At 53.0% G+C, this 18308-nt stretch overlaps 1 protein-coding gene across 1 annotated transcript in view; it reads left to right on the top strand.

The window, feature by feature from the left end:
• CACNA1C (calcium voltage-gated channel subunit alpha1 C) overlaps window positions 1–18308 on the top strand; it is a 150281-nt gene that overhangs the window by 19864 nt on the left and 112109 nt on the right. The window contains exon 3 of the mRNA XM_029054421.2: window positions 1713–1818. Coding sequence (XP_028910254.1) covers window positions 1713–1818 — 106 coding nt within the window. The remainder of the gene's footprint in view (window positions 1–1712; window positions 1819–18308) is intronic.

Here is an 18308-nt window from a genome sequence, read left to right as displayed (position 1 = left end):
TCAGGTTGGCCACTGTCCCTGTCCCACCTGGGCCTCATAGTTTTAAGCAGCGTGGCTTCGTGGATAGAGCCCAGGCCTGGAAATCAGAAAGCCCCGGGTTCTAATCCCAGCTTGGCCAGTTGTCTGCTGGCTGGCCTTTGGCAAGCCACTTCGCTTCTTCGGGCCTCAGTTACCTCAATCTGGAAAATGGGGATTAGGCCCGGGACAGCCATGTGGAACAGGGACGGTGCCCAGACTTGATAATCTTGTTTCTACCCCAGCACTGAGAACAGTGCCTGGCACATAGTAAGCGCTTAACAAATACCATAAAATATCTTACTTATCATTATTAGTTATCAATAATAGCAATTATGGCATTAAGCGCTTACTTATGTCGAGCCCTGTTCTAAGTGCTGGGTAGATACAAGATAATCAGGGCGGATACAGTCCCTGTCCCGCATGGGGCTCACAGTCTTAATCCTCATTTTACAGAGGAAGGAACTGAGGCCCAAAGAAGTGGGTTGACTTACCCAAGGCCACACAGCAGACAAGTGGCGGAGCCGGGATTAGAACCCAGGCGCCCTGACCTCCGGGCTCTTTCCGTTAGGCCACACTGCTTCTCGGCCCAGCCCTGCTCCGTGAGTGAGGCACCTAGAAGAGAAGGGGGGGCAGAGAGAGGGTTGGTTTGTCTCAGAGTCACCCAGATCACCCCCAGAACCCCTCCAGTTGTTCAGTACAGGCTTCAGAGGAGCATGGGGGCAGGGAGGAGGAGAGGGGTGTTGCTTGGGGCGAGCAAGGGGGGCAGAGAAGTGCTTTTTACCTTTGATTTTCCATTCCTAAGCCTTTTTGAACCTACAAGGCCTTGAATATTTGCTGGGGAGACAGGGGAGATGGGTAAAGGAGGTTGGAGAGGTGGTTAGGGATGGCAGAGCTGGGAGGCTGGAGAGGTGGGCAAGGCTGGCGAGGCTGGAGAGATGGGCAGGCCTGGTGGAGCCGAATCGGAGAAGGCCCGGAAGGAGGAAACCCAGACCGGAAAGGTTTTCGCCCTGCAAGAGGCAGGCTGACCGAGGTCTCTCTGTTTTGGAAATGCGGGGGCGGGGTCTGCCTCCTCGTTGGGAGGAGGGGGCGTCCAAGGAGGGCCAACGGCGACTGACCCCCGGACACCTCCGTGGGGCGGCCGACGGGGAGGGAGAGAGAAAGAGAAAGAAAACACTCTTAGCTCTCTTCTCTGTCTTCTGGGCGAGTGGAGTGTACTAAATCCTTTATCCTCTCCCCACCGCACAGTAAGCACTCAGTAAATACCGCTGAGGGGTCATCGGAGAGAGAGAGGGGTCAGGCCAGCGGTTGAGCAGAGAGGAAACTGGACATTCTGCCTACAGGAAGGTTGACCCAACCACCGAGGTTCTTAAAAGAGCCCCCAACTCCACAGGAGGGAAAGCAAAGTTGAAACGGAGCTAAATAAATAAAAGGAGCAAAAAAACTTTTTAGCAATCTGTGTTTACTCTGGCACGCGACCGACCTCCTCTACTTCTGACATATTAGGAAGAATTTTGGCTGGGACCTGTGAAAAACACTTAAAAAGGCATATGTTTCTTTTCAGGATACAAGGGGCCCGGAATTCCTTCTCCAAACAGAATTCTTCTCCGTCTCCGATTCTCTTTAATATCCAGGTTTGAGCAGGCGGGTGGAACCCCTCTACCCCGGTGAACTTCCTTAACTCCGCCCCCCCCCAGACCCTTCGAAATCATTATTTTACTGACCATCTTTGCCAACTGCGTGGCCTTAGCCATCTACATCCCCTTTCCAGAAGACGATTCGAACGTCACCAACTCCAACCTGGTAAGTGGCCACGTCCCCCGCTCTGCCCCCGTGGCCTCGGGCAGGCTTCCGGGCCTGCTGACGCGGACGGCGGGGGAGGAGGACTGACACGCGTGTTGGATTTGAACCCAGAGTGGGCTGTCGATGGGTTCCTTTCATTCTTTCATTCATTCGGTCTTATTTACCGAGCGCTCACTGTGGGCATCCACATGTGTGCCTGTCTGTAGTTCCGGCTAGAGGCTGGTGGGGAGTGTGAGTGTGCAGGGAATGCGTCTGTTGTTAGACTGTGTTCTCCCGAGCGCTTAGTAGAGTGCTCTGCACGCAGACCGTGAGCTCGTTGTGGACGGGGATTGTCCCTGTTTATTGGTGTACTGTTCTTTCCCAAGTGCTCTGGACACAGTAAATATCACTGAATGAATGAAGTAAGCGCTCAGTAAATACGATTGCATGAATGAAAGAGCGGGAGTGGATGAGCGTGTATGTGTTTGTGTGTGAACGTGTGTGTGCCTATGAGTACGCGAATTGGGTGAGAGGGAATTTGAGTGGGCGTGAACGTGTGAGCGAATGGGTGTATATATGTGCTGTGTGTGAATGAGCGAATGTGAGTTGGTCGATTGGGTGAATGTGTGTGCCTACGTGTGAATGAGTGAACGCGCGAGGGTGTGAATGTGAGTGTGTATGTGTGTAGGAAGTCGGTGTGAACGTGCGTGAATGTGAGTGTCGCTGTGAATGTTAGTGAATGTGTGGGAGTGTGTGGTGGGAATGTGTGAATATGAGCGTGTTTGTGTGAATATGAACGAGTGCGTGTGAATGTCAGTGAGTGTGGGCAACTGTGTGTGACCGTGAGTGTGCGGACCAGCCCCCCTGGGCAGTGGTGCCCTGGTCGGAGATGGGCTGCCGCGGGGCGGGAGGGGGCATCGGGGTCCGGGCAGTGTGCGCCGGAGGGCTCCGCTGGTCGCCGTCGGGTCACGGCTCTGGTCAGGGGAAGAGGTGCCACCCCAGAGGGGCTTGGGCCCGGTCCGCTCAGGGGACGCACAAAGGCTCAGCCCGTCGCCAGACTGGGTCTGGACAGAGTTCACCCTTGGCATCACAGTTGTCTGTTTGTGTGTGTATATGCTTTTGTGTCAGGGTTGGCAGGCGAGGGGGCATCTCCTCTCCCGGGGAGGAGCCGAGCTGCCCAGTGAGGCGGTGGGCCCAGCAGGGAAAAGAAGCCTCCATGAGCCGGCTGGAATCTCCCTCTCGGAGTCGGTCTTAATAGCGATTGTTGTGAGGTCTGTTCAGCGCTTACTACGTGCTAAGCACCGTGCCAATCAGGCCACGTACTTTCCCTGTCCCATGAGGGGCCCTAGGTCTATAGGGGAGGTAGAACAGGGATCGAATCCCCATTCTACAGAGGAGGTTCAGAGAAGCTCGTGACCTTGGGTAAGTCACTTCACTTCTCCGCGTCTCAGTTACCTCATCTGGAAAATGGGGATTGAGACTGTGAGCCCCACCTGGGACGGGAACTGTGTCCAACCTGATTAGCTTGTATCTACCCCAGCGCCTAGTACAGTGCCTGGCACAGTGTAAGCACTTAACAAATACCACAATTAATATTATTAAGTAACCTGCCCAAAGTCACACAACAGGCAAGTGGAGGGGCCGGGATTAGAACCCGGGTCCTCTGACTCCCAGGCCCCGGGTTTTTCTGCCAGGCCGCGTTGCTTCTCGCTGCTTCTGCTGTTTTCGGAGAGATTTCAATCCTCGAAGGCTTCTACCCTCCAGCCCCTCCCGTCGGGATGGGGTTGGGAGGGTTGACGGTTAGGTTTCGAAGAGGATCGATCAGTCGATCGATCGGTGGTATTCGACGAGGACTTCCCGTGTGCAGAATTGGCGGTTTCTCCTCTGCCTGGTTTCTCGTAGCCAAGGCCGGTGAGGCTCCTTGCCTGTTCTGACGACCACAGGCGAGAGCCACCTCAGACAACCCCCACCGAGTGACCCCCTCTGCCACCTTCCTCTTCCCTTCCTCCTCCCCCACCCCCAGTCCCGCCATTTCCCCGGAACCTCGGTTAGCGGCTCGTGTTACGGCCAGATCGATTTTTCTCTTGGAAACTCGGAAGTCTCGGACCGGGGGGCTGATGTGGCCGGGGGAATCGATGGGCGGAGGTTGGAGGGGGTGGCCGAGAGGCGGTGGGGGGGAACCCCGAAGCCTCGGCAGTCACTGGCTGGGGGTATGGCAGGGGTTCAGATCCCCTCCTATAAACACTGTTGGCTACGGCGTTGCTTTGCGTAGTGTGTGTGAGGAGGTAGGGCTAGAAAGACGTAGACTGGCCTGGGGTTCGAAAGGAATCGGGGGAAAGTCACCCACAGGGGCAGGAGACTAGACCATCATGGGGTGGATGGGTTACACTCCGGGGCCAACCGGGTCACGACCCAGGAGCCTCAGGTTTCGCGGGACTCGGACTTCCCCCAAGAAACCGGGCCTCATCTTGACCCTACCAACCTGCCCGTCGCTTGAGACATTATTAAGATGGCACCTGAAACAGACCGCCCCAAAACAACCACCACAGGGTCACAGAAGCCCTGGTATCGGCCTGCGGGCCCGCCATCCCCCCTGCCTCCTCCACTTCCCGTGACGCTCTGCCGGAGCGGTGGCCGTTTCTAATTCCTGCACTCTGTCGAGGAGTTGGCGAGGAAGAGAGCAAGAGGTGAGGGGTGGGTTTCCGTTCGATCCCTCCATCCTCCCAGCCGAGCCTAGCGTCAGACCGTAAGCTCGTCGTGGGCAGGGAGTGTGCCCACCAACTCTTTATAGTGTCGAACTGGCCTCCCCCAAGCGCTTGGTACAGTGCTGTGGACCCAGAAAGCGCTCGGTGAATACGACCCGCGTCCCCGGCCGCTCAAGGGGTGCTGCCCGACCTCCACTGGGCAGCGGATGCACGTTCGTGCCGAACTTTGTGTAAGGCCAGGCGTGATTGTCCGCCCCCTTCCAACCCGGCACATGTGTGGAGAATGAACCCCAGCAGGACACCCAAAAAGCTGTTTATACCACGAGCCGAAGTGGGGGGAAGCGGAAGCCTTAAAGAAGCAGAACAAAGCCTCGGATTTTCAGCTGGGAGACAGGTGTGGTGGACAGACCAGCGTGACGTCTTACGGGCAAGAAGGGAGCGTTGCCTTTGAAGCTGAAGTTCCAAGAGGATCGTAGGATGAGAAAGAGAAGCAGTCCGGCCTAGTGGAGGGAACGTGGGCCTGGGAGGGAGAGGACTTGGGTTCTAATCCTGGCTCCGCTACTTGCCCCCTGTATGAATCACTTCGCTCCTCTGGGCCTCAGTTTCCTCTTCCCTTCGACTCAGAGTGGGAGCCCCGTGGGGGTGAGGGACGGTGTCCAACCCGAGTATCTTGTGCATAGGACGGTTCTCGGCATGTAGTAAGTGTTTAACAAATACCGACGCTGTTTTTTATGCTATTTATCAAGCGCTTACCGTGTGCCCGGCACTCTTCCAAATGCCGGGAGAGACACAAGTCGGTCAAGTCGGACACAGTCCGTGTCCCACGTGGGGTTTGCGGTCTTAATCCCCATTTTACGGATGAGGTAACTGAGGCACAGAGAAGTAAGCGACTGGCCCAAGGTCACACCGCAGACAGTGGTGGAGCCAGGATTAGAACCCAGGTCCTTCTGATTCTCAGCCCCGTGCTCTAACCACGAGACCAAGGTGCTTCTTAAGAGAATATTCTCTTAGCACTTAGTACAGTGCCTGACACATAGTAAGCATTTAAAAAATCATAAAATATTAAATATTATCTTACTATTATTATTATTATCCTTGAATTTCACCACCACTTCATCCTCTGCACAGACTCTGGGCGGTAGAAGTGATGTAAGAGGGGCATAAATACCATAAATGCTTGGGTTAGGGACATAGTAAAGCAATAACGAACATTATGAGAAGCTACTGTACGTGAGTGTGAGATTGTGAGGCTGAATGTGTATGTGAAGGTGCGAATTCTGTAATGTGAGGGTCTGATTGTGAGTCTGTGAATGTGTATGCTTGTAGGTGTGAATACCGTTTAGGAATGTGTGATTGTGAGGCCACGAATGTGTGTGTGAATACCGTATGCGCGTGTGTTATCCCGGCTCCGCCGCTTGTCAGCTGTGTAGTAAGCGCTTAACAAATACCAGCATCATTATTATTATTGTGAGACTGTCAATGTGTGAAGGTGGGGATGCTCCAAGGGAGTGTGATTGTGAGATTGAATGTGTACGTGTGTAGGAGCGAATACTGCACGTGGGTGATTGTGAGTCTGCGTTCATGCGTAGGTGTGAACACTGTGTGTGATTGTGAGAACGTGAGTGGGGATATCCGTGTGTGCGAAAGGGGGAAAGAGAAACAAAAGATGAATTTATGACAGTGGAATTGAATTTTAAACTCTGTGCAAAAAGCAGATTATTCTCTTAGAGTATGCGTGTGTGTGTGTGTGTGTGTGTGTGTGTGTGTGTCTTGCTAACTGGAAGATTACCTGGTACCTAATTGAGTGGGTGATGTCTGAACAGCAAAAACTGACGTGTCCCATCTTTCTGTTTCTCTACAAGACGGATATACCGCGGGCAGGGAGGGGTAGCGAGTGGGAAGAACGGGGGTGGGGATGGGGGGGCCGGTCCAGAACTGGGGTCCGGGGGGGCTTGAGGAGGGCTGGGCGGGCCGAGTGGAAAGAGCGTGGGATTCAGGGGACCCCCCGTTTGAGTCCTTGGATCCGAGGAAGCCTCTCCTGCCTGTCAATTCCAAAGAAGGATCTTGGGATCCATCAGGGGAAACAGTGAGACCTAGAGGAACGAATGCAGGCCAGGGAGTCACAGGTCCTGGATTCTAATCCCGCCTCCGCCACTTGTCCGCTGTGTGACTTTGGGCGAGTCACTTCGCTTCTCTGGGCCTCAGCTATCTCATCTTTACAATGGGGATGAAGACCCTAAGCCCCACGTGGGACAACCTGAGAGCCTTGCATCTATCCCAGCCCTTAGAACAGTGCTTGGCACATAGTAAGCGCTTAACAAATACCATAATAAAAATTATTATTACTCTGATTACTGAGACTGTTGCTGCTGTTATCGAAATGACTAGGTCTACTTTCATGAGCATTACTAATAATGTTGGCATTTGTTAAGCACTCACTATGTGCGGAGCACTGTTCTAAGAGACGCAGGGTGGCCAAATGGGTGGAGCGTGGGCCCGGGGGTCAGAAGGACCCGGGTTCTAATCCCGGCTCCTCCGCTTTTCAGCTGGGTGACCTGGGGCGAGTCACTTCTGTGAGCCTCAGTTACCTCATCGATAAAATGGGGGTTAAGCCCGGGAGTCCCATCAGTGATTATGAATGAATAAATGGATCGGGTCCAACCTGGTCAGCTTGAATCCACCCCGGTGTTTAGTACATAGTAAGCGCTTAACGAATGCCATATATTAAAAAATAGCAGAGGAGAGGAGGCAACTTGGGGAGGCTCCGGTTGTTTCCCGGGCATCAGCTGGCTTATGCAACCTTGCCGCTCGGGGAGTTGTGTGCCAGGGAATCAGAAACAGAAGCCGCCTCGTGTGACTCTTTGAACGCCCACGGCCCCTCTGCCCTGACAGCATGCTCGCTCACACATACACACACACACAAATGAATGCACACATGTGCGCGCGCACACACGTAATAGTAATAATAATTAATAATCATAACTGTGGTATTTGTGAAGTGCTTTCTGCGGGCCAGGCACTCTCCTAAGCCCCGGGATGGATTCAAGCGAATTGGGTTGGACACAGTCCCCGTCCCAAGTGGGACGTCTTCCAGATGACGTCCCTGAGGCCCGGAGAAGTGAAGTGACTCACCCAAGGTCACACGGCAGACAAGGGGTGGAGCCGGGATTAGAACCCGTGATCTTCTGACTCCCAGGCTCGCGTTCGATCCGCTGTGCCCGCAGTTACCACCCACCCCGGGCACAATCCGGGGTCAGGGGTCACACTTTGGGTGGTCTCCGCAGGTGATGCTGCAGTCCCTCTCCGGGAGAGACCACCGGTCCCATCCCGGTAGCGGGAGTTTGAAATTTCAGGAAGCCGAACTTGCCAACGTAGGGAAAATAGCGAGCCCTAGTGGAAAAAACCCGGGCCCGGGAGCCCCTGGGTTGTTAAGCGCTTACCGTGTGCCAAGCACTGTTCTAAACGCTAATCCCTGCCTGTTGGGTGGGACCTTGGGCAGGTCACGCAACTTCGGGGGGCCTCAGTTTCCTCATCTGTGAAACAGGGAGTCCATACCTGTTCTCCCTCCTGCTCGGACTCTGTGCCGCTTGTATCTACCCAGCACTCAGCACAGTGCTCTGCCTGTAGTAAGCACTTAACACATACCGCGGGTTCACCAAGAGGCTGCCCGTTGGCGAAGCCCTCTGGGCGAGGAACAGAAGCACCCGCCAGCCTGGCGGCTTCTGGTGGACACCTGCAAGCGCTCAGTACAGTGCTCTGCATACGGTAAGCGCTCAATAAGTGCGATTGAATGAATGAATGAAGTCCGTCCTTGACATACCGTGATGATGTCAAAGGCGACAGGGTGGGTAGGCCAAAATCCCCTTCCCCAGTCTGGGGGGCTGGAGCCGGCCGTGGGACCACCCAGGTCTGAACGTCTGCATTCCAGGACAGCTCTAGATTATAAACTCGTTGAGGGCAGGGAATGTGTCCGTTTCTTGTTTTTCTATTGTCCTTTCCCAAGTGCTTAGTACAGTGCTCTGCGCACCGTGAGCACTCAGTAAATATGAGTAAATGGAGGAATGAATGACTACGTGTTGGGTTAGCTCCGGGGAAGGAAACAGAGATCTGCACAGCTGTGTGTGTGTGTGTGATTTCATAAACGGGGGTGGCGGGAGGGCGTGTGTGTGTATTCGTGACTGTGGGTCTGCATATAGGGGTGGGTACGTGCGTGTGGGTGTGGTTTGTGTGCACACAAGAGCAAGTGTGTGCTGGCGGGTAGGAGGGGGTGTATATTTGAGCATGGGTGTGCATATATGGGGTTGTACAGGTGGGTGTGTGAGCATGGGTGTGTCTCAGGATGTGTGTGCAGGTAGGTGGGCGTATGGGGGTGGTGCTCGCCTGTGTGCAAGCGTGTATATGCAGAAGCTTGTGTGTGTGTGAGAGAGAGACAGACAAAGAGAAAGTAGCAGCATGGCCTAGTGGATAGCGCCCGGGTCTGGGAGTCAGAAGGACCTGGGCTCTCCCACATGACTGCTGTGGGACTTTAGACAAGTCATTTCGCTTCTCTGAGCCTCAGTTCCTTCATCTGTAATATGGGCATTGAGATTGCGAGCCCCACGTGGGAAAGAGACTTTGCCCAAACTGATTAGCTTGTGTCTACTTCAGCGCTCGGGACCGTGCCTGGCACATAGTAGGCGCTTATCAAGTACCATAAAATAAAAGAAGAAGAGCCTCATGACTCTCAAGTGGTTGTGGGGAGCTTGGCTGCCCTTCCCGAGGTTGCCAACCAGCCCTGCCCAAGCCCAGAACCCCACTCTCGATCGTTTGGCCAAAGCTAAAGAATCCCTAATACTATTTTAGAAACACAATCCAGGGAGCCGAAATCGAAGTCACCGTCTTGAGCTTGAGAAAACACATCTCTGGAAATGGTCCACGGAAGGATATTTGTGGCCTTCCCCGCCCCCACTCCCCCCCCGACACACACATCCCCGGGGAGAGGCCGGGGGCAGAAAGCGAATCCGATTTGCCGATGTCGGTGGCTTCTCTAAAGGTTATCCTCGCGTTCCCAAGAGCCGTAACGGCTGTTTTGCTCTGGAGCCCAGAGCTAGCCGGACCCCCGCCTCCAATCTGAATCCTCGGCCCAAGTCGGGAGGTTCTCAAAATCCAGTCACGCTTGTCGGTTTCGAGCGCGGGGTCGGTGGTCGTTGGGCAAATGGCCAGGTGTTGGCCGTGCGGACACAGGAGCGGGAGACGGTGCGTCCGGAGATGGAGGAGGACCAAAGCCGGACCCTCCGGCCGAGGCCCGGAGAGTCCGTTTCTAAAAATGGCAGATGGGAAGCCAGAAACCGTGTTTATCTGCTGAAGGAAGAGGGCGACGGGGGGTGACGGAGGGAGACTTATTTTTATCTGGTGCTTTTCTCAGAACCTTCTTGGGTCCCCTTCCAGAAGCGTCTCCATGGTGGTGGTCCCTTTCATTCATCGATTCGATTGCATTTATTGAGCGCTGACTGGACTAAGCGCTTGGGAGAGCACAGTGTAGCGATGAACGGACACATTCCCTGTCCACAGCGAGCTTACAGTCTAGAGGGGGAGACGGACATTAATAGAAATAAACGACAGATATGGACGTAAGTGCTGTGGGGCTGGGAAGGGGGACGAATAAAGGGAGCGAGTCAGGGCGATGCAGAGTCGAGCGGGAGACGAGGAAAGGGGGGTTAGTCAGGGAAGGCCTCTTGGAGGAGATGGGCCTTCAGTAAGGCTTTGAAGCGGAGGGAGAGTTATGGACGTAAGTGCCCTGGGGCTGAGGGTGGGGTTAATATCCAATTTGCTTGTATCCCCACCCCAGCACTCAGTTCGGTGCCTGGCACGTAGTAGGTGCTTAACAAATACCGCGATTATTTATTATTATTGTTTTTACCAACTGCCGAAAGGTGACAGATCTGTAGCTTAGAGTCTAAGGTAGACAGACGCACACTGCTAAAATAATAGCTAGTGGACATCAGTGTTAAAGGCAAGTGGAAAAAGAATGAATGTGATTTCAAAACTGAGCCCCACCCCCCGGCCACTCGCAATCTCTTCCCGGGCCCTTGCCCCACAGAGGGCTCCCAGTCTCAACCCTCATTTTACAGATGAGGTAACTGAGGCACAAGAGAAGTGAAGTGACTTGTCTGAGGTCACGCAGCAGACAAATGGATTAGAACCCAGGTCCTTCTGACTCCCAGGCCCGGCAGCTGAAAGTGCAGTGGTGGGAGGCTCAGTGCCCCCCAACTCTCCCCTCTCCATCCCTGATTCTCCCTCCTTGACCTTACATGGACACTTCTCCCAATTTTTTTCCAACCCCCGGCCGGGACGTGCCGTGATTCCGGCTTCCCAGCCACCTGTGGGAGCGATTCCATGTGCTGACCTTTTATGGGCGGGAACTGTGGAGAAGGAGAGCGATCCGAACCCCAAGAGTTGTAGGGTCCCCGGAGGAAGGGGGAAGGGCGGGATGAAGAGGAGAGGGAAGATCTCCTATCACACGTGGACATCGATACGGGGGAAGAAGAACCATCGCTGCGACTTTTATTTTTAGGCTTTGCTAATTCTCACTCCTCTCCTAGTTCCCCGCTACCTGGCAACAGCCCGTTGTCACGGCAACACCAATGTTAATGAGTGAAGCGCTCAGTATGTCTGGTTCATCTGGCTCTTGGTGACAGACGCACGGCTCGGTCTGGTCTTCGCTGCCCTCAGAGCCTGCCTGTGCCCTTCCCGAAAGTCACAGAACAGAAAGGAGTCGGGTTGAGTGGGAATGATGGTTTGATGGAGGAACGCCCAGGTTTTCCTCTCTGGGAGGAGGGGGCCGTTTAAAGACGAGGGGGCTTCCCATCCTCCCGGCGCATTTATCCGTCGTAGCGTCGTGGAGCCGAAGTCGGCTCTTCCGCAGAGCGAGGGCCTCAAAATTCAGACAGCAGAGCTCTCCCCCGTTGGAGTGGAAGCTTCTTGAGGTCAGGGGAACATGAGGTTTCTGGGGTATTTGTTCGGTGCTAAGCGCTGGGACTGACGCGTGACAATCGGATCGGACGCGGTCCCTGCCCTTAAGGGGAGGGAGGACAGGTATTTCATCCCTGTTCTGCACATGGGGAAACTGAGGCCCAGCAGTGCGGGGACCGGGCTGTGAATCCAGGTTTATTGATGCCCAGGCCCGTGCTCTTTTTTTTTAGTAATATATAATAATAATAATTGTGGTATCTGTTACTATATCCCAGGCACTGTACAATGCTCTTGGTTAGATACAAGGTGATGGGGTTGGACACAGTCCCTGTCCCGCGTGGGACTCATAGCCTTTATCCCCATTTTACAGATGAGGTAACGGAGTCACAGAAGCGAAGTGACTTCACACAGCATGCGAGTGGCTATCTGTTAAACACTTACTATGTGCCCAACATTCTTCTAAGCACTGGGGTAGGTAAAAATTAATTAGGTTGGACATAGTCCCTGTCCTGCCTGGGACTCACAATTTAAGTAGGAAGGAGAACAGGCATCCCCATTTTACAGTTGAGGAAACTGAGGCACAGGGAAGCTAAGTGACTTACCCAAGGTCACACAGCAAGTACTTGGAAGATATGGGATTAGAATCCAAGTCCTTAATAATAATAGTAACAGCAATAATAAAAGTTGTGGTATTTGTTAAGCACTTACTGTGTGCCAAGCACTGATCTAAGCCCTGGAGTAGATACAAGCTAATCAGGTTGGTCACGGTCCCTGTCCCACATGGGGCTCACAGTCTCAATCCCCATTTTACAGATAAGAGAACCGAGGTCCTGAGGAGAGAAATGACTCGCCCAAGGTCATCCAGACATGGGGCAGAGCGAGGAGTAGAACCCAGGTCCCTTAGACCCTCTATCCACTAGGCCAGGCGCAACTCCTCTTCCCGGATGGACAAACTTGAGGGTGAAGGAAGAGTGGGAGAGTCGGGGCACCACTGACCCCTCGGGGGACCCCCTGAAATCTCTTGGATCCCTCAGAATCTCTCAGCTTCCAAATAGACGGGGTCCGCAGGCTGCTGCTGGGAAGGAAAATCGAGTTAGGCGGGCTTGTTCCAAATAAAGCGAGGTATTTAATTTGACTCAGGGAAGCATTTGACGGCCAGGCTCAGGCAATAAGTGGAACGTGTTTAAGAAGATCTATTCTGCTGGAACCACATGAAGGACGATGAAATGACAGCCAGAAATCCGATCGTTAACGGTTTTCGCCGTCTGCCCGGACCTCCTGGGGAATCTGTCCCCCTCCCACGGCTACCGCTACAGTGAGAGGGACAAAGGGAACAGCGTGGCCCAGTGGGAGGAGCCTGGGGCTGGGAGTCAGGAGACCTGGGTTCTAATCCCGGCTCCGCCACCGGCCTGCTGAGAGACCGTGGGCGAGTCGCTTCACTTCTCTGGGCCTCGGTTTCCACATCTTAAAAATGGAGAAAAGATACCGGATCCCCCTCCGCCTTTCAAGGTGGCTCCGGGGGGGGACAGAGACTGTGTCCAATCTGACCATCCGCTATCTGAATGCTGGAGTAGATACAAGATAGGCTGGATGCAGTCCTTGTCTCACACGGGGCTCTACTGTTAAGCGCTTACTATGTGCCAGGCACTGTATGAAGCGCTGGGGTGGAGCTCTGCCACTTCTCAGCTGTGTGACTGTGGGCAAGTCACTTAGCTTCTCTGTGCCTCAGTGACCTCATCTGTGAAATGGGGATTAACTGTGAGCCTCACGTGGGACAACCTGATTACCCTGTATCTACCCCAGCGCTTAGAACAGTGCTCGACACATAGTAAGCGCGTAACAAATGCCAACATTATTATTATTACAAGAAAATCGGGTTAGAAAATCCCACGTGGGGCTCACGGTCTCAATCCCCACATTTTGGATGAGGTAACTGAGGCCCGAAGAAGTGAAATGACTTGCCCAAGATCACGTCGCAGACAAGCGGCAGAGGCAGAATTAGAACCCGTGACCCTCTGATGCCCAGCCCCAGGCTCTAACCACTACACCATGCTGCTTTTCGGTACTACTCCCGATCCCACTCTTTTACTATTGCGACCGTTAATACCACAACTATTATTATTATTATCATTGTTATTATTAATACGATTTGAAAATAAAGGACTTATATAAGTGCACTAGTCCTACTTAGACTGTGAGCCCCATGTGGGACGGGGACCGTGTCCAACCTGATAAACTCGTATCTACCCCAAAGCTTAAAACAGCGCTTGACACACAGTAAGCTCTTCATAAATGCCATGAAAAAATACATTTTCAAAAATGACTTACTTAAAGTGTCTTACTCCTGGTCCATATTTGTGTTTCTACTTAGGTTTTTATGTTTTATATTGCGTTTCTGTCACTGAATATATTTTTGAGGCTCTGGCTGGTCAAAGTTTGGGATCTGGTGAACACATTAATGGCCTTTACGTGGTTTCCTATGGGAAACTAGGCTTCGTTTAGCACTGTCTCCCTTAAATTCCGTTTTCACGAAAGCAAGTGCGAGCACAAACTTCGGGCGAGCTGTCGTGTGGCTGCAGTCACTAACTCACAACTGGGAGTTCGGGGTCAAATCTCAGCCGTGCAACCGAGGCAGTCGATACGGTCCAAAGCAGCCAACGTAGGAAAACCCTCCAATTGTTGTGGTCTCGTTGGCAGCCCCGCACAACCCACATATATTTTCAAGTACGTTTTCCTTCAGTAAAAGCTCGCGATCGTTTTTGAGCCTGAATCACCACAGCAAACACTCGAGCCTTTCCAGAAAGCCAGCCTTGCCTGAACTGGGAAGAAAACCAGTTTTTTTTTTGTGTGTGTGTGTGTGTGTGTGTGTCTCTTTTGTACCGAGCTGTGGCTAGTAAGGTAAGCCCCATCCAGCTCCTCTAGATTCCCAGGCTGGTGTGGATAAAGGTTTTTATGTCCGTCTCCGCCATTAGAGTGTAAGCTCCTTGTGGGCGGGAAAGTGCTGCTTTGTTTCATACTTCCCCAGCGCTTAGTACAGTCACTCGCGCCGAGTGAGCTCTCCCTCCTCATAATGAGTTCACAACCTGGAAGGTTTGGAGGATTTGGAATGGGTTTAAGGGAGAAAGATGAGGGGGACTATTTTAAATATATCGAACCTGAGGTATCAAAGTTGAGCCTCTCCCCCCTCCCCGGGGTGAGGGGACGGGTCGAGCCCAGAGGGGGCAATGAGGCTAATTAGGGAGCCTCCCCGACCAGGGGTCGTGTCGAGAGGCTCGACATCTCTGCTGGGTAAAGATTCGGCAAGCGCTTAGTACAGTGCTCTGCACGCAGTAAGCACCTCAGTAAATACGATTGAATGAATGAATCGCAACGGAGAGATCACTCCTCTTCCCTAGTGCTTTATCTAATGCTCTGCACACAGTAAGTGGTTCCGTGATAGACTAATTGGTAGATTCTCCCTTCCCAAAACATCGCGGGGAAGACCCAACTGTCTTGGACTCTCCCAAGCATTTAGTACAGTGCTCTGCACCGAGAAGACTGTAAGATCCTCGAGGATAGGGATCATGCCTACCAACTGTAATGCGCTCTCCTAAGAATTTAATACAGTGCTCTGACTGTAAGATCAACCGGTGGTATTTATGGAGCGCTTACTGAGTGCAGAGCACTGTACTAAGCACTTGGAAGAGTACTAAATAAAAGAGTCGGTGGACACATTCCCTGCCCAAAACAAGCTTACAGGGGAAGCAGCGTGGCTCAGGGGAAAGAACCCGGGCTTCGGAGTCAGAGGTCATGGGTTCGATTGCCGGCTCCGCCGCATGTCGGCTGTGTGACTGTGGGCAAGTCACTTAACTTCTCTGTGTCTCAGTTACCTCCTCTGTAAAATGGGGATTAACTGTGAGCCTCATGTGGGACAACCTGATGACCCTGTATCTACCCCAGCGCTTAGAACAGTGCTCTGCACATAGCGCTTAACAAATACCAACATTATTATTAACATTATTATTACAGTCTAGAGGGGAAACGGACATCAATATAAACAAATTAATTCATTCAGTCATCCAGTTGTATTTATTGAGCGCTTACTGTGTGCAGAGCACTGTACTAAAGTACATTTCAGCAACAGATAGAGACAATCCCTGCCGACAACGGGCTCGCAGTCTAGAAATGACGGGTATGGACGTAAATTCTGTGGGGCCGAAGGGGTGGTGATAAAGGGAGCAAGCCGGGGTGACGCAGACGGGAGTGGGAGAAGAGGAAAGGAGGCTTTAGTTAGGGAAGGCCTCTTGGAGGAGACAGACCTTCGATAAAGCTTTGAAGGTGGGGAGAGTCGGTTGGATATGAAGAGAGAAGGCATAAAACGTCGGTTTGAAAGGAGCGAGAGCTGTTTTGAGGGTTCCGGTCGGGAAATCCCTGTCTCAGGATCTGGGTAATCTGAAAATAAGAGCAATCTGTTGGTTCAGGAGAAAGCATGGGGCGAAGTGGGGGTGTTTCCTCGGTAAGCGGAGAAAACCCCGACAGAACTTCAACAACCCGCGTTGCCGTTTTCCTGTATGGATCCCATCTGGCGGTGATTAATGGCACCCAACTCGGACGTCACGGATCCGCTCCAGATCTCCGGGTAAATCCCGGGGAAACCCCCCTGCCCGTTTCGGCGTCTAGAATTTGGCAGAAGTCAAGATCGGGGCCCAGAGGACTCTCATCTCGGAGGAATCGGGCAGGACGGTCCCGGAGGCAGGGGGCTGGAGCAGATGACCTTCCCCCCTCGGGGTCATCGTGTCCTTCCTCAGAAGGCCCCTTCTGCTTGTAACGGAGGATTTAAAATTAGTCGACCTAGATAATGGGACCATTCCAATCAGAGGTGAGAGCGGGGAGCGGTAGGCCCGTGTCTAGGGACTGCCGGACCCCTTCTCGGGGAGGGGGAGGCGGGGTCCCGCCGGACCACCCAGGCCGGCCTGAAGTCCGGCGGCAGGCCGGTTGTCGACACCCCAGGGTGATAGCCCGGTCCCCGCTATCTCTGTCCATCCTGCGCCGCTGACCCATTTCCCGAGAATGAAATCCGCTGGCCAAAACCCAGCCCCTCCCCAGGGCTCAGACCGCTCTCCCCCCCACCCCGGCCTGTCCCAAAGGTCACCCGGCCCTTCCAGGCCCCAGCCGGCCCTCCACCTCAGCCTTGGCTAGTGGGCAGAGCCCAGGCCTGCGAGGACCTGGGTTAGAGAAGCAGCATGCCCTAGTGGCAGGAACACGGACTCAGGAGTTGGAAGATGTGGGTTCTAATCCGGCTCAGCCACTTGTCTGCTCGGTGACCTTGGGCAAGTCGCTTAACTTCTCTGTGCCTCTGTTACCTCATCTGTAAAATGGAGATTAAGACTGTGAGTGCCATATGGGACTGGGACTGTGCCCAACCTGATCACCTTGTGTCTATCCCCAGTGCTTAAAACCGTGCTTGGCGCATAGTAAGCACTTAACAAATACCAGTATTATTATTATTATTATGATTACTTGGGACATGGACAATATCCAACTCGATTATCTTATATCTACCCCAGCACTTAGTCTGGTAGCTGGCACATAGTGAGTGCTTAACAAATACCACAAAAACAAACAAAGCTTATCAAGTACCCAAATCAAACAAGGAATTACTTAGAAGCAGCATGGCTTTTTGGATAAAGCACAGGCCTGGGATTCAGAATGACTTGGTTTCTAATCCTGGCTCCACCACCTGCCTGCTGTGTGACCTTGGGCAAATCACTTCCCTTCTCTGGTCAGTTCCCTCCTCTGTAAAATGGAGATTAAGAGTGTGAGCCCCACGTTGGACAGGGACTGTGTCCGACTTGATTAACTCGTATCTGCACCAGTGCTTGGACGAGTGCTTGGCACGTAGTAAGTGCTTAAGAAATACAATCATTATTATTATTAGTCGGTCAACGCTGCTGGACCACAGAGCTTCCCACCCAGCTTTCTGGTTTACTCCAAATTCGATAGAGTCTCCTGGACGAGGCCCCGGCCGGGCCGGAGGGGCTTCGGCCCGCAAAACCCTGTCATTCGTTCATTCAGTGGTATTTACTGAGTGCAGAGCACTGTACTAAGCGACTGGGAGGGTACCAGGCAACAATAAACAGGAGGGTCAGACTCCCAAGGTCTCCCAGGCCACTTACAGGGCGATTCCTGACATCATTCAGGATGTTCCCGGCACACTTCTCTCCAGCAGCTATTCTTAAACACCTCTAGGGCTGGGGCTCCTTTGCCCTCCCTAGGGGCCCGGTCTTCTCGGCTGTAGGGGGAGAGGTTTTTTCTCCCCCCCAAATGTCCAGTTCTTCCCATCTCAACTTCCAGACTCAGCCTCTCTGCCAGGGTGAGGTTTCAGTCAATCCCGATCCAGCGTTTCTCATCTTATTTCTTCCAGAGGGGCCGGGCTCTCGCCCTGCTGTTCCCAAATCACCCCATCTGCTCCTCTGGCTGACAGCCTACGGCAGCTGTGGGGAGTAATGAAAGCTCAAACCACCAGGAAGGGAAGGGAGCCTAGGGGAGAGAGCCCAGGCATGAGAATCAAGAGACCTTGGTCCTGCCACCGGCCTGCTGTGTGACCTTGGGCAAGTCACTTAAGTTCTTTTTTTAAAAAAAAATTATGGTACTAAACACTTACTGTGTGTCAGGCACTATATTAAGCAGTGAGTTAGAGACAAGCTAGTCAGGCTTGTTGCGGGCAGGGAGTGGTCTGTTTATTATTGTACTCTCCCAAGTGCTTCAACAATGTTCTGCACAAAGTACCCACTCACTAAATATGATTGACTCACTGACACAGTCTATGTCCCACATGGGACTCGGTCTTAACCCCTATTTTTACAGATGAGGTCA

Source organism: Ornithorhynchus anatinus, chromosome X4, assembly GCF_004115215.2.
Source record: "Ornithorhynchus anatinus isolate Pmale09 chromosome X4, mOrnAna1.pri.v4, whole genome shotgun sequence".
Taxonomy (NCBI): domain Eukaryota; kingdom Metazoa; phylum Chordata; class Mammalia; order Monotremata; family Ornithorhynchidae; genus Ornithorhynchus; species Ornithorhynchus anatinus.
Note: the sequence above shows the minus strand (reverse complement) of the source record. Positions and strands in the feature narration are given on the sequence as shown.